The following is a 14,927-nucleotide window of genomic DNA, read 5'->3' as shown; positions in this document are numbered from 1 at the left end:
CAGCAGACCTGGGGTTATCCTGAGAGCGTTGCCGCGCATCCCCCCCCACACCCGCGATCGGGTCGTGCTGCTAATTGAGGCCGCGGCTTTGCGGCCTATGCATCGGGCGGTATGGATAACTGTCATGTAGCCGATGATACAAGTAGAGGCTGCGTGAAGGGTGTACCAGGCATAGAATAGCTTTATTGAGAGGCAGGTTCTTATATACACCAAAAAGAAAACTTGCAGTAATCGGATGGACAAAGACACACTCCACCCACAACATCATACAATGGTTTACTAACGAGCCCCCCTCAATACACCTCTTTTAGGAGACAGACGTTCTATCTCTGATATAATCCACATGCGTTAATTACTAGTCATTTACCCAGACGAGGTGACTCAGAGGTAAGCTCTTCTCACCTGCTAAACAACACACATCTATCATCAATAGAAATTCACACAATGAATGGTTCCTGAGAGCCAGACCAAGGTTCATTTACATGACACAGCAGATGACATTACCACAGCAAGCTTTTATAGTACACCCACCCTCTCTCTGCCTGGGAGATATTGAGATCAGTTAAGGAATAAACCAATTATCTCCAGGCAGAGAGCACACAATTTTCCCAAAAGTTGGAACACCCCTTTTCACACAAGGTATCCCTACCATTACATATCCCCCCGATAGCCCCGATCTGGGGGACCAACATATGCAAATTTCACCCAGATTGATCCAGGGGTTCTTAAAAAACAAACCGAAACTATGAGAAAATACAGATTAAAGTCTATTTTCTTCATAAGATTATATTAATAAATAGATACAAGTGAAACATCGGATTGCGAGTAACGTGGTTAATGAGCGTTTTGCAATACGAGCACTTTTTTTTTTAAATCCCGACTCGGTTTGCGAGTGTTTTCTCGCAACACGAGCATGATTCAAGCCACAACAGTGTGCAGTACCGCATTTGGCCTAAGGTGCGGGGGCACCGGAGCCAGTTCCGAGAAACACTGTTCCCGAGGTTTTCCAAATTCAGCCGAGCTGTCCCCGAGCCTTTCCGAGGCTCTCTGGTACCCCCGACCTCTGTCCACATGCGGCATTGCATGCAATAGAAGTAGATGCGGAACAAATTATTTTAGTTTCCATTGACTTCTATAGGGGAAACTCACTTTGATATGCGAGCACTTTGGATTACGAGCATTCTCCTGGAACGGATTATGCTCGTAATACAATATTCCACTGTGTGTGTGTGTGTGTGTGTGTGTGTGTGTGTGTGTGTGTGTGTGTGTATGTGTGTATATATATATATATATATATATATATATATATATATATATATATATATATATATATATATATATATATATATATATATATGTAATTTTTTTTTTCTAAAGATTGAAAATCAATTTTTATAACACAATAAAATCACAAACAAAAGACGTTAAATAAGCTTGGTCTCTCATTGCACGGGAACAAGGCTTGACATATTTGGAGTCTACTTACTAATTGGCTATTATATTGGTTTTGTTTGAATTAAAATAAATTTGAGTGTAATTTTAAAAAAAAAATTACGGAAAATTTAGATTTGATAAACAATTGTGCAATTATGATACAGCAGGTTCTTTGCTTTCAGAAAATATATTTGTACTTTAACATGTGCATACAGAAAAAAAATATATATTCTGGCAGCAAAAGGTTTAGGAGTGCATAGCCCTCACATGGGGTATTTTAACCAGACATACCTGTTGCAAAATTCAACCACAGACTCCCTGTTTGTGAACAGGGCCTCCTCTCCTTTCTTTGCTTTTGCCCATTTTGAATCCAGAAGACAATCCACTGCTTTAGAAGCTGCAAACACAAGAGAAGACTGCTTAATAAAAAAATATTTCACACAAGTTGTTCCAACACTTTAAACCATTTGAAGGCCCCTTCCACACTGGGCGGGCTCCATTGGAGTCCGCCTACCCAGCAGGGAATCTGTCCGCTGAGCCAGCTGAGCGGACACAGACACAGCCTGTTCTCCTCTGTGGGTGGTCGGATCTAAATAGACAGCCACTGTTAGCCCCTTTTACATGGCCCTGTCAGTTTTTTTTTAGGCGAACCCGATCAGACCCTTCAGTCTTCTTAATGGAGCAGTGGGTGTCAACAGACACGTTTCCATTGACACTTGTCAACATCCGAGCCTACCTGCTAAATACTGACCAGAGTGGAAGGCAGTCAAGTGTAAAATGGACAGGTGGTCCGTTTACATCTGACCTCCCATGGAGGGGAGTGGGATGTGTCCGAGTACATTCTGCATAAGCAAAGCAGGCACAGACCAACCATCTGCTTGATCAGTGGTAATCAGTAGACAGATTTCCCATTGAGCAGGCAGACTCCAACAGAGCCCACCCCATGTGGTAAGGACCTTACTGACTTGCCAAAAACATCCCCAAGCATTAAAAAGAGTTCTCAGTACATACAGTGCTCTGTTTAGTAAAAAGAAAGCTTACTTTTTCAGCTGCTCATTTTATTGCTCTCTCTCTCTGCCCTGCAGATGAAAAAGACATATCAAGTGTTGGATGCATGGTGATGAAAACCCACGAACCAGCACTTGGCTTCATTCTCTATCCATGCATGTGTAGTCTGCTCTCTTTTGTGGCTTATGCCGGGTACAGACGATAGGACATTCAACACGTACGACTGTACTAGTCCATTACAACGTGACGAATGTGCCATCTCCATTACGAACACTAGTTTTACCAGACCGAGCGCTTCCGTCTCATACTTGATTCAGAGCATGCGTGGAATTTTGTGCATCGGAATTGACCACACACGATCAGAATTTACGAGAACGGATTTTGCTGTCGGAAAATTTCAGAACCAGCTCTCAAATTTTTGTTGTCGGAAATTCTGACAACAAATGTCCGATGGGGCCTACACACAGTTGGAATTTCCGACCAAAAGCTCCCATTGAACAATTGTTGTCGTAAATTCCGAGCATGTGAACACGGCATTAGTGTTCTTCGGCGAACGAAAGAGCAAACTGCGCATGCGTGGGTAGTGAACAAAGGTAAGTGCAACAAAGAATCTTCTGAGAATGCTGTAAATCTTTAGGATGTTTTTGGCAAAACTCAGTAAAAAGTGAACAAACCCTTTAAACCTGATAACCGCCAGGATTATAGAACATGTAATGCCAGGTTGAGGAGGGTGTTAGAATAGCTTTTGTGATCTTATTTATTATTTTAGTGGTTTGTGAAGTAGAATATTTGCGTAGGAGAACTAATGTGGATTGATGTGGAACATCAATTAATGTGGAACACTGATGTGGATACTAAAAAAAAAAAAAAAAACATCAATCTGTACAAATACAGTAATCCAGGTAATACTGCAATTATGGGGTCACCTTAAAAAATAATTGCAACTCAATCCAAAATGTATTCTTCTGTCAGGTCCTTGGCTGGGGCACTAGCATGGATATCTACCTTGGTGTAGCAACAATAGGATGTGCTGACAATCTACTCTTCTAGAGAAGTAAAAAGCACAATGTTAGGATTAGAGACAAAATCTCAGCTAGGGTTTATAGGAACAGGAGTCATCTGAATTTCTATCCATCCCTGTTCCAGAAGAGTTAATTAACTAACTCGCCCCGAACGGGACTGTCGGTACACTTTTATTTGATCAACTCCTACAGCCAATCAGGTGCAGTGCTGCTCAGTGGTTTCTGGCAGTTGAGGAGTCCCGTTGCCAGAATACAAAAGCGCAGCAGGGGATTCCCCCATCCACCTCAAATGCGTGGATGGGGGAAATAGTTTTTTTTCTTTTTGATCAGCCAACTGGGGAAAAAAACAAAACATCTATGGCCAGTTTTTTTAGAAGTAAAAACTGAGAAAAAACCCTGTTAGACTTATTGGTAACGGTATTTCCAGGAACCTTCCAGGACAGCTACTTGAGAGATGATTGGCTCCGCCCTCTACAGGAAACACAAATCGGATACAATTTAAAAGGCCCCTCCCTTTCCTCTGACCTTCAGTTGTTTAGAAGATCAAGTAAACCTCCACCAAAGTGCACTCGGCAGAGGAAAAACAACACAAAAAAAACAAAAAACACACCACCATCAGGTGAAAGAAAAATAAGGTGAGAATATAGAAGCTGTCCTGGAAGGTTCCTGGAAATACCGTTACCGGTAAGTCTAACAGGGGTTTTCCCCCCTCACCTTCCAGGACAGCTACTTGAGAGGATAAGCAAGATACTATACCTTAGGGAGGGACAACAGCCTGAAGCACTTTCCTACCAAAGGAAAGGTCCTGGCTGGAAAGCATCTGAACTCTATACTGTAATGTTTGACAAATGCATGAGAGAAGGACCAGACGGCAGCTTTAGAAATTTCTTCCCATGATGCCACCACTCTTTCTGCCCATGACGTAGCCATGGATCTTGTTGAATGAGCCCTAATTCTAGAAGGAGGACTACGACATGACGCTTTGTAAGGTTCACAAATAGCTTCCCTTATCCATCTAGCGATAGAGCTTTTGGACACTTTGGATCCCTTTTTGGGGCCACTGATCAATACTAAAAGTTGGGAGGAACTCCTAAACCCACTGGATTACTGTAAAGCAGTAGACATCTCTTTACGTCTAAAAAACTAAATCTTTCCTCTTCCACATTTTTGGGAGAGGAACAAAAACTAGGAAGGACTACTTCCTGGAACCTATGAAAGTTAGAAGAAACTTTGGGCAAATAGAAAGGATCAGGCTTGATCACCACCCTGTGCTCTAAAATCCTCAGGAAGGGATCTTTACAGGAAAGGGACTGCAGATCAGAAATCCTTCTCCCTGACGTAATAGCCAAAAGGAAGGAAATCTTCAAGGAAATACATTTCAGGGAAGCTTCATGCAAAGGCTCAAACGAAGCCCCTGTTGGAGCATTAAGCACTAATGACAGAAGGAGGTACATGTTTGATGATCCTGGGAGCATGTCTAGATCTGGCTGAAAGGAACCTCCTGACTAAAGGATCTTCAGCTAGCCTCTTGTCTGAAAATACAGACAGGGCCACAACCTGAACTCTAAGGGTGCTGACAGAAAGACCTTTCTCCACTCCCTTGTGTAAAAAATCTAGAACACAGGGAGTAGAAAAAGAATCTAAACCATATTTCCATTGCCAGGAATAAAACACTTTCCAAACTTTCCCATAGATTCTTCTAGTTACCAACTTACGGCTGTCCAGGATAGTTTGAATAACTGTCTCTGAACACCCTTTCAACTGTAAGATGCGATCTCAGGGCTTGGATGCAATACTGGTCCCTGATGGAGTAGATCCTTCCGCTCTGGCAGGGGCCAGGGAAGATCCACAGGAGAGGGTCTTCAGAGGAGAACCAACTCCTCCCAGGCCACCAGGGGGCGATCAGAAACACTTCTGCCCAATCCTGAATAATTTTCCGAACTACCAGAGGTAAGAGGGGAAAAGGAGGAATGGCGTAGGCCTGAGCGAAATCCCTGGGAAAGGAGAGATCATCCGTCCCTAAGGACCCTGTCTCTCTCTCTCCAGTGAGAAAAACGCCAGCAGTTTCCTGTTGAGACTGGAGGCAAAAAGATCCATTGCAGGAAAACCCCATCTTAGCACAATCTCCTGAAACGTGCTTTGATGTAACTGGAACTTACGCTCACCCTGCTCAGATAGTCAGCCAGTGTGTTCTCTGAACCTCTGATGTGTACTGCTCTGATCGAGGTGACATTGATTTCCGCCCAGGAAAGAATCTGCTGCGATAGCGTTAGGAGTGACTTCCGAACGAGTGCCCCCCACCTGTCGTGGCATTGTCTGAAAACACCAACAGGTCTTTTTAACTGAGCTTCTCCTGCAGAGCCAAGAGAGCTTTCCCTACGGCTAGTAGTTCCCTGAAATTTGAGGAGCGGTCTTCCTCCTCCGGCGACCAAACTCCCTGGGCCTGCCAGCCCTGAGAATGCGCACCCGAGCCCCACTGACTGGCGTCTGTGGTAACCTTCACTGGAGCATGTTGCGCCCAGTTCTTCCCTCCCTGCAGGTGTTCTCGCTGCTCCCACCAGGAGAGATTGAGAGAATCCTCCCTTGGAAGTTGAACCAGTTCATCCAGAGAATCCTTCCTGCGATCCCAATGGTGTAAGAGAAACGCCTGAAGGGGTCTGGAGTGTAATTGGGCCCAAGGAACTCCTGGGCTGGCAGCGGTCATTAAACCTAATAACTGCATGACCCGCCAAAGCTAGGTCTGGGGGAGCAATCTGAAGGCCTGCACGGCGAGAAGAAGTTTTTAAAACTTTCTCTTCGGGAAGAAAAAATTTCTGAGCAACAGAGTCTATTAGATAACCCAGAAAAAGTATGTTCTTGGGAGGGTACCAGACAAGACTTCCGTTGGTTAACTTTCCACCCTAGATCCTGAAAGGTCCGCAGAACCAACTGCAGAACCCGGATAAGGGATTCTTTGTCTCGGACAAAGATCAGAAAATCGTCCAGATATGGAACGATCGATACACTTTGTATCATGAAAAAAGGCCATGACTTCGGCCATGATCTTTGTAAAAATCCTGGGTGCTGCCGAGAGACTGAAAGGGAGGGCATTGTACTGCCCGTTGTCCATGAGAATCGCAAATCTGAGAAACTTTCGATGGTTCTGGCAGATTGGAACATGAAGATAAGTGTCCTGAAGATCCAGGGTAACCATGAATACCTCTGGCCATAATAGATTCCACAGAGTAAATGTTTTCCATCCTGAAACGTCCGTAGAGAATATACTTGTTCAGGGCGCTCAAAATGATGACCATCCGGAAGCCGCCAGAGGCTTTCTGAACCAGAAAGACATGGGAATAAAATCCCCGGAATTTTTGATTTTCCGGGACAGGGAAAATTACCCTTTGTTTCCCACATGGAAACTAGATTCAACATGGCATGTCGACTCTCTTGGTTTCTCGTCAGAGGAGTAAGAAAAAATCTCTGGGGTGGAATATTTTTGAATTCCAACCTGTAACCCTTTTCCAATGTTTGAAGGATAAAGGAATTGTCAGAAATATTTTCCCATTCCTTGACGAAGTGGGACAACCTTCCCCCTACCCCTATCCTGGCGTCGCTGAAGCAGTAAAAAGAATCCTCTTCTTCTGCTTATCTTTGTTAAAAGACCACTTTTTCTTCGCCTGTTGCCTGTTGGTTCCAAATTTAGCTTTGTTTTGGAAACCACGAAAAGTCTTCTTATTCTGTGGCTTATTCTTTTGAGAAAAAGGGAACCGTTTACTCTTCTCAGAGGAACGAGCTAGGACCTCCACCAAGGAGGAACCGAATAAGAGCTTGCCTTCAAAGGGAATGCCGCAGAGTTTGTTCTTGGAGACCAGGTCCCCCTCCCAAGCCTTAAGCCAGATTGCTCGTCTGGCTGAATTAATGAGAGCAGAAGACCTTGCTGTAGCTTTCACAGAGGATGAAGCTGCATCAGCCAAGAAGGCTACTGCTTTAGCAATGAGTGGAAGGGATTCCCTAACCTCTTCTTTGGGGGTGTCAGACATAAGGAGCTCGTCCAGACGCTGAACCCATACATCTAGATTCCTAGCCACACAGGTGGATGCTACAACTGGACCCAAGGATAAAGCTGAAGCATCCCAGGCCTTACGTAACAAAGACTTGGCCTTCCTATCCATTTGCTCCTTCAGGACCCCTGAATCTTCAAAGGACAGGTCTGACTTTTTAGAAACCTGAGACACAGGGGCATCTAGCTTAGTACATTTAAAGAAAGTTTCTTAAATTTCAGATTGAAAAGGAAATCTTTGTGCCCTTTAGATTGGAACACTCTCCTTTCCAGATCTTTCCATTCTGACAGAATAATATCCTTAAGTGACTGGTGAACCAGAAAAAGTCCTTGACTTCCGCCCCTGAAGCCCCCTATACATTCTATCCTCCACAGATTGGATTTGCTGCGGCATCTCAATCTGCTCAGAGGTATAAATTGATTTCAAAAGCTCATCAATTTCCTCAGCTGGAAAAAGAAACTTAGGGTTACCTGCCTCCCCCACTGATGCAGAATCCCCATCAGATGAGGAGCTCGGGTTCTCCTCTTCTTCTGGATCTGAGGTATAGTGTGAATCACTGATCTCGGACCAAGGAGAGGGTCTAACTGACGGTTCTAGAGTCCTGGGACCAGAGGAAGAAGGTCCCAGACCCGCTGCCCTGTCACTGAAAGACTGGAAGGAGGCAACCACCTCCTTCATTGAAGACAATAGCCTCTTTAAAAAAGAGGAAGTCTCTAAACTAGCCCTAAATGGAAAACAATCTTTTATATGTTTTATAGTTTTTTATATCCATCAGGCAGCCTGGCTCTACAGTTTCCGCATTTCTTTTTCATCTGTCTATCCTAGAAAAAGAACAGAAACAAACAAGCCATAAGAAAGAAGCAGGCCCATACCCCAAAAAAGGACCCCTGCTGCATTATTACAGACAAGGGCTTACCTTGGAGGTAGTATGGGAACCGGAGGCTGCCGCTGGCTCCATCCGAGCGGGTGCTCCCTCCTCAGGCCTATCTTCAAGCTCCATTGGTGAGTGGTGATCGGCCGAAGAGAAAAGGCTGCTGTCCTCAGTTAACTGCGCCATAGTCCTTATGAACACGGCGCCGGAAAATGCATCACGTGAATTCCGGCTCCGGTGTTATCTTGCCACGTCACCGGAAGTCCTCCGACGCCATCTAGGTAACACCTCGATGAAGCCAAGGAAGACAAGGTTTCCACCAGCAGAGCTGGGGAGAACCTGAAGGAAGTTGCCATTTGTACCCTTGCAGGTGAGGCAAAAACCTTTAACAATAGGGAACCCTTCTGGCCAGAAACGGGGACTGAACACATCCAGGACTCAGCCACAACCAGCACTGGATGCTGCCAGAGAAGAGGGGTCTGCCAACCACAGTTACCAGACCTAGGAAAAACAAAAAACGTGTCGGTGCTCCTGGAGGGTCTGGAAACACAAAACAACTGAAGGTCAGAGGAAAGGAAGGGGCCTTTTAAATTGTATCCGATTTGTGTTTTCTGTAGAGGGCGGAGCCAATCATCTCTCAAGTAGCTGTCCTGGAAGGTGAGGGGGAAAAAAGTGTTTTTGTGGAAAGTTGCTCTAAACAAGCTCAGAGCTGTAATAGGTTATTTGGCAGAATTTTTTTTTAAACACTGAATGTAAAATTAGCAATGTTAAAACCAGGAGAAAAAAACCCACCTTTTATTATAGGTTTCGAGGCTAGGCTCACACTATTGCGGTTTTGTGTGCTGCCATGCCAATTTTTTACAAAAAAAAAAAAAGGTTCTGCTAAAATTACCAATCACGTCACACGAATTTCAGATGCATTCATTTTAAATGGCACCTAAAAATGCAGTGTAGTTTTACCTGTGATTTATCGCTTGACAATTGTGGCAGAGCCACACCATGTTTTTAGGTGCCATTAAAATAAACAGCATCTGAAATTAGCGCTGTGCGATTTGTCATTTTAGTAAATCGTTTTTTTATTTTTTTTTATTTCGGTCAGGATTGCAGCGATTCTGCCCACGATTCAAAATGCCCAGGTGTAAATGCAGACTTATGGCCAGTTCACACCAGATTAGTGAGTTTTTTTTCTGCATCAAAAGCACATGGACAGTAGGTTATTTGGATTCCAATGGCATAGTTGACACTAGTGTAGTCAGCTCCAGTGCAGAAAAAAATGCACATGAACCATTTTGTCAGCACAGAACTGTACTGGAACACGGCAAAACACATCATAAACGCACCAGGTTTTTATTGCTGTCTGTACCTCCGTTAGAGAGACTCACCCTCTCTATTTGTCCTGTTTACCATCATCACCAAAAGTGAAGGAAAAGAAAACCCCAAATTTTGGGTTGACATGAGAATGCTAATGGAGAGAACTCTTTCAATGGGGACACTAGTTCTGGTGACACACTGGAATTCCATCACTTTGCAGGGATTTTCTCTCAAGTCCATAACCCTCCCTTACTCTATCCAAAATAAAAAAGATTGTTTGATATAACACCAGCAGAAAGCACAGGACAGCTCTGAATCTCTGACAAAAATCAACAAGCGACATAACTAAATATATAACTAAATTACAAAGTTTTCAATTGTAAATTTAAATGTAACTAAGGGTACAACTTTTTTTTATTTCTGTACTTGAAGCTTCTTTAAAGCGGTTCTCCACCCTAAAGTGGAGTCCCGCTGATCGGAACCCTCCCCCCCTCCGGTGTCACATTTGACACCTTTCAGGGGGGAGGGGGGTGCAGATACCTGTCTAAAGACAGGTATTTGCACCCACTTCCAGCCCGGCATTCACGGGCAAAAGACGGGCATTCCGTCACATCCCGTCTGTCCCCCGTTGTGTGCTGGGAACACTCGGCTCCCAGCACACAGCGGGAGCCAATCGGCGGGCGCGGCGCGACTCGCGCATGCGCCGTAGGAAACCGGGCAGTGAAGCCGCAGCGCTTCACTTCCTGGTTCCCTCAGCGTGGATGGCGGAGGGAGCAGCAGAGAGACGAGCGATCGCTCGTGCTCTGCTGCGATCGGCGCTGGACTCCAGGACAGGTAAGTGTCCTAATATTAAAAGTCAGCAGCTGCAGTATTTGTAGCTGCTGGCTTTTAATATTATTTTCCCGTGGCACATCCGCTTTAAAGGAATAAACATGAAGAAATGTGCATTACAGAGATGTACTGCTGAGCAATTTTTCCTTTTTTTTTACATGACATCTGCTTCAGGTCCTCTATTTTAATTTTGTGTCAAGAGACGTGTGGCATCGTGGTGTACAGTTCACATTACTGTATCTTGGAATAAAGTTTCCGACACCTCCATAACAACCAGTAACAAAAAATAGCATTGAGCTAAAAACATAACTGACACTGTAGAATTTAGACCTCTAGTAAGATTAAAGGACATCCCCCAAAGTACATCCACAACCAGGAAACAAAATATTTTCGTCAACTAAATGAACACTATTTTAGTCGACTAGAATCTAGGAGCCTGCAATCAGTGGATTGATTGACAGTGGGTGCACGAAGAGGAACCCCCGCCCCCCTGCCTTCACCAGTAGGGTGGGCATCAGTCCGATAAGGCAGCTGTTCCTCACCACCTCTAAGCCCAAGAACTAGGAGATCATGTGACTGCTGGTCACCCAGTTCTTGGGTTTCCTCTGAGCAGAGAGCGGTGACTGTCAATAACCGTCTCTCTGCCCTCTCCCTCCAGTGCACACTGGAGCATCAGGTAGGAGCAGCATGCTAAGAGGTTGACAAACTGACGGTCAGGAATCTGGGTGGGTCCCAACATTGTCGGGATTCTTTTAGGAGACTGAAGAGGGTCTGTGATGTCAGCTGATGGCAGACTTTAGCTACTAAGGGGGAAAAAAGGGATTTTTAATACAGCTTACCTGTAAAATCCTTTTCTTGGAGTACATCACGGGACACAGAGCGGCATATTCATTACTATGTGGGTTATATGGAGTACCTTCAGGTGATGGACACTGGCAATCTCAAACAGGAAGTGCCCCTCCCTATATAACCCCCTCCCATAGGAGGAGTACCTCAGTTTTGTAGCAAGCAGTATGCCTCCCAAAAATGGTCCCCATAAGAGGGGTGGGAGCTCTGTGTCCCGTGATGTACTCCAAGAAAAGGATTTTACAGGTAAGCTGTATTAAAAATCCCTTTTTCTCTCTCGTACATCACGGGACACAGAGCGGCATATTCATTACTATGTGGGATGTCCCAAAGCAATGCTTACAATGAGGGGAGGGAGAACATCTTCCCAAGACAAAAGGATTTAATTTAGAGATATACTCAAATCATAATAAATCCAACTTAGTTGAGAAAAATAATTTTTAAATTTAACTCAAAAGGGAGCCCCCGGAATCCGAGGGTCTCAAACTGCAGCCTGCAGCACTGCCTGCCCAAAGGCTGTATCAGTATTCCTTCTTACGTCCAACTGGTAGAATTTTGTAAACGTGTGGACAGACGACCAGGTTGCCGCCTTGCAAACTTGAGCCATAGAGATCTGGTGGTGTGCTGCCCAGGAGGCGCCCATGGCCCTAGTAGAATGAGCCTTTAATGATAACGGAGGAGGCAACCCTTTCAAGCCGTAGGCCTGAGTGATTAACTGTTTAATCCATCTCGAGATGGTGGATTTTGCAGCTGCCTGCCCCTTCTTGGGCCCATCCGGTAAAATGAACAACACATCTGTTTTCCGGATCTTCTCTGTAGCTTTAAGATAGGCCTTCATGGCCCTGACAATATCCAAGGTATGCAGCAACCCTTCCTTTCTGGAAGTAGGTTTAGGGAAGAAGGATGGTAATATCAAATCCTGGTTTAGATGAAAACTGGATATAACCTTCGGTAGGAAGGAAGGATGAGGGCGGAGAACGACCTTGTCCTTATGTAAAATAAGATATGGTTCCTTACAGGATAAGGCTGCCAGTTCCGATACTCTTCTGGCGGAAACTATGGCGACCAAAAATACTAACTTCCTTGTCAGTAAAACCAAAGGAATTTCAGCCAACGGCTCAAAAGGTTGTTTCTGTAAACTTGACAGAACAAGATTTAAATCCCACGGACAAAGCGGGGATTTAACTGGAGGATTAATACGCAAGACCCCTTGAAGGAAGGTCTTAACTAGCGAGTGGGTGGCCAGCGGCCGCTGAAACCACACTGACAAAGCTGAAATCTGTCCTTTGATTGTGCTTAATGCCAGTCCTTTATCCACTCCTAGCTGGAGAAAACTTAATACTCTATCGATGGTAAACTTGCGAGAAAGCCATCGCTTGGACTCACACCAGCCTACATAGGCCTTCCAGACCCTGTAATAAATCACCCTAGAGACCGGTTTCCTGGCTCTGATTAGGGTAGAGATTACTTTCTGAGACAGACCTCTACCCCTGAGAATCAGGGATTCAGCTTCCAGGCCGTCAAATTTAGATGCCGTAAGGCAGGGTGGAGGATCGGACCTTGCGATAGCAGGTCTGGCCGTAGAGGAAGAGTCCAAGGGTCTCCCACTGCCATCTTCAGGATTAGTGAATACCATGCCCTTCTGGGCCATGCTGGAGCTACCAGGATGACTGGTATGTGCTCCAACCTGATCCTGCGCAGCAGGCGGGGTAGTAACTGGAGCGGGGGAAATGCATAAAGAAGTTTGAACTGATGCCAAGGGCAAACTAACGCATCGGTTCCGCAGGCTCTGGGATCCCTTGTGCGGGACATGAACCTGTCTAGCTTCTTGTTTAGTCTCGATGCCATGATATCCACGTCCGGCACTCCCCACTTCTGGCAGAGTGTCTGAAAGACCTGTGGATGCAGAGACCACTCCCCCAGCAATAGAGTCTGGCGACTTAAGAAGTCCGCCTGTAGGTTGTCCACTCCGGGAATGAATATAGCCGATATGCAGGGCACATGGGCTTCTGCCCACAAGAAAATCAAGCTCACTTCTTTCTGAGCGGCTTGACTCTTGGTTCCCCCTTGGTGATTTATGTATGCCACCGCCGTGGCATTGTCCGATTGTATTCTCACCGGGAACCCCTGCAGTTTGGACGTCCAAGCCCTGAGGGCTAGTCGGGCAGCTCTGAGCTCCAAGATATTGATGGGCAACTGCTTCTCTGCCGCTGCCCAAGTGCCCTGGCGAGTGCAACCATCCAAAATTGCTCCCCAGCCGATCAGGCTGGCGTCTGTGGTTACTATCTTCCAGGTCACAGGACTGAACGTCTTTCCCTTCAGGAGATTCTGAGGGTTTAACCACCAAGATAGACTTTGCCGGACTCTTGGTGAGAGTGGCAAAGGAATCTCCAAGGCCTGAGGCCTCTTGCTCCATGCTGACAGGATGGCTGCCTGCAGGATGCGAGTGTGGCTCTGAGCATACGGTACCGCCTCGAAGGTGGCCACCATCTTGCCTAGTAGCCGCATACATAGGCGAACAGTTGGCTTTCTCTTGCTCAGAACTATTTGTATTAGCTCTTTGATGGCCTTGACCTTTAATAGAGGTAGGAACACCTTCTGTTGTTCTGTATCCAATCTCATGCCGAGATATTCCACCTGCCTTGTGGGCCGAAATGCTGATTTGTCTCGATTTAGGACCCAGCCGAACCTCTCGAGGTACTGAACCGTGAGGGCGACTGCTCGTTCCAGGCCAGGAAACGAGTGGTCTACGACCAAGAGGTCATCCAGGTAAGCCAGGACCGTGACCCCTTGGGTCCTTAGATTGGCTAGGATTGGGGCTAGGACCTTCGTGAATACCCGGGGGGCCGTAGCCAACCCGAAGGGGAGCGCCACAAATTGGAAATGACGCTGAGCCACCGAGAAGCGTAGAAATACCTGATGTGGCTGAAAAATTGGCACATGAAGGTAAGCATCCTTTATGTCTATGGATGCCATGAAGTCGTCCTTCTGGAGCACGGCGACAGCTGACCGAATAGTTTCCATCCGGAATGAGCGGACCTTTAGGTACGCATTTACTCCCTTTAAGTCCAAAATTGGCCTGACATCGCCGTTGGGCTTTGGGATGATAAACAGGTTGGAGTAGAACCCCAAGCCCTGTTCCTGGACTGGTACTTCTACTATCACCTTCTGGCACAGCAGATGATTCAATGCCGCCATCAACACGGCTCCCTTCACCGGGTCGCCTGGTACTCTTGACTCCTGGTAATGAGGAGGCGGGAATTCTGAAAATTCTAGTTTGTAGCCCGTGGCCACGGAAGACCGTACCCAGCAGTCGGGAATGCTGGCCTCCCAAACTTCTGCAAAGAGACGTAGCCTTCCCCCCACCATCATGGGTGAGGGCGCCCCTTCATAAGGCCGACTTGGGGGCTGGCTTCGCCGGCTTGCGGTACCACTGCTTCTTGCCCCCAGTGGCTTGGCCTTGTGGCTTATTGTTAAAGCCTGATCTTGCAGGAGGCAGTCGATACTGTCTGGTATTAGAGGGCCCCTGTCCCGGGGAGGGCTGGCGCTTAAACGCGGGCC

The 14,927-nt window shown here is 46.0% G+C and overlaps 1 protein-coding gene across 1 annotated transcript in view; it reads right to left on the bottom strand.

Annotated features, from left to right (window-relative positions):
* SEC62 (SEC62 homolog, preprotein translocation factor) overlaps positions 1-14,927 on the bottom strand; it is a 99,978-nt gene that overhangs the window by 34,276 nt on the left and 50,775 nt on the right. The window contains exon 3 of the mRNA XM_040349325.1: positions 1,726-1,831. Within this exon, the coding sequence (XP_040205259.1) occupies positions 1,726-1,831 (106 nt within the window). The remainder of the gene's footprint in view (positions 1-1,725; positions 1,832-14,927) is intronic.

This window comes from Rana temporaria, chromosome 4 (genome assembly GCF_905171775.1).
Source record: "Rana temporaria chromosome 4, aRanTem1.1, whole genome shotgun sequence".
NCBI lineage: Eukaryota > Metazoa > Chordata > Amphibia > Anura > Ranidae > Rana > Rana temporaria.
This window is presented reverse-complemented; position numbering and strand designations above follow the sequence as displayed.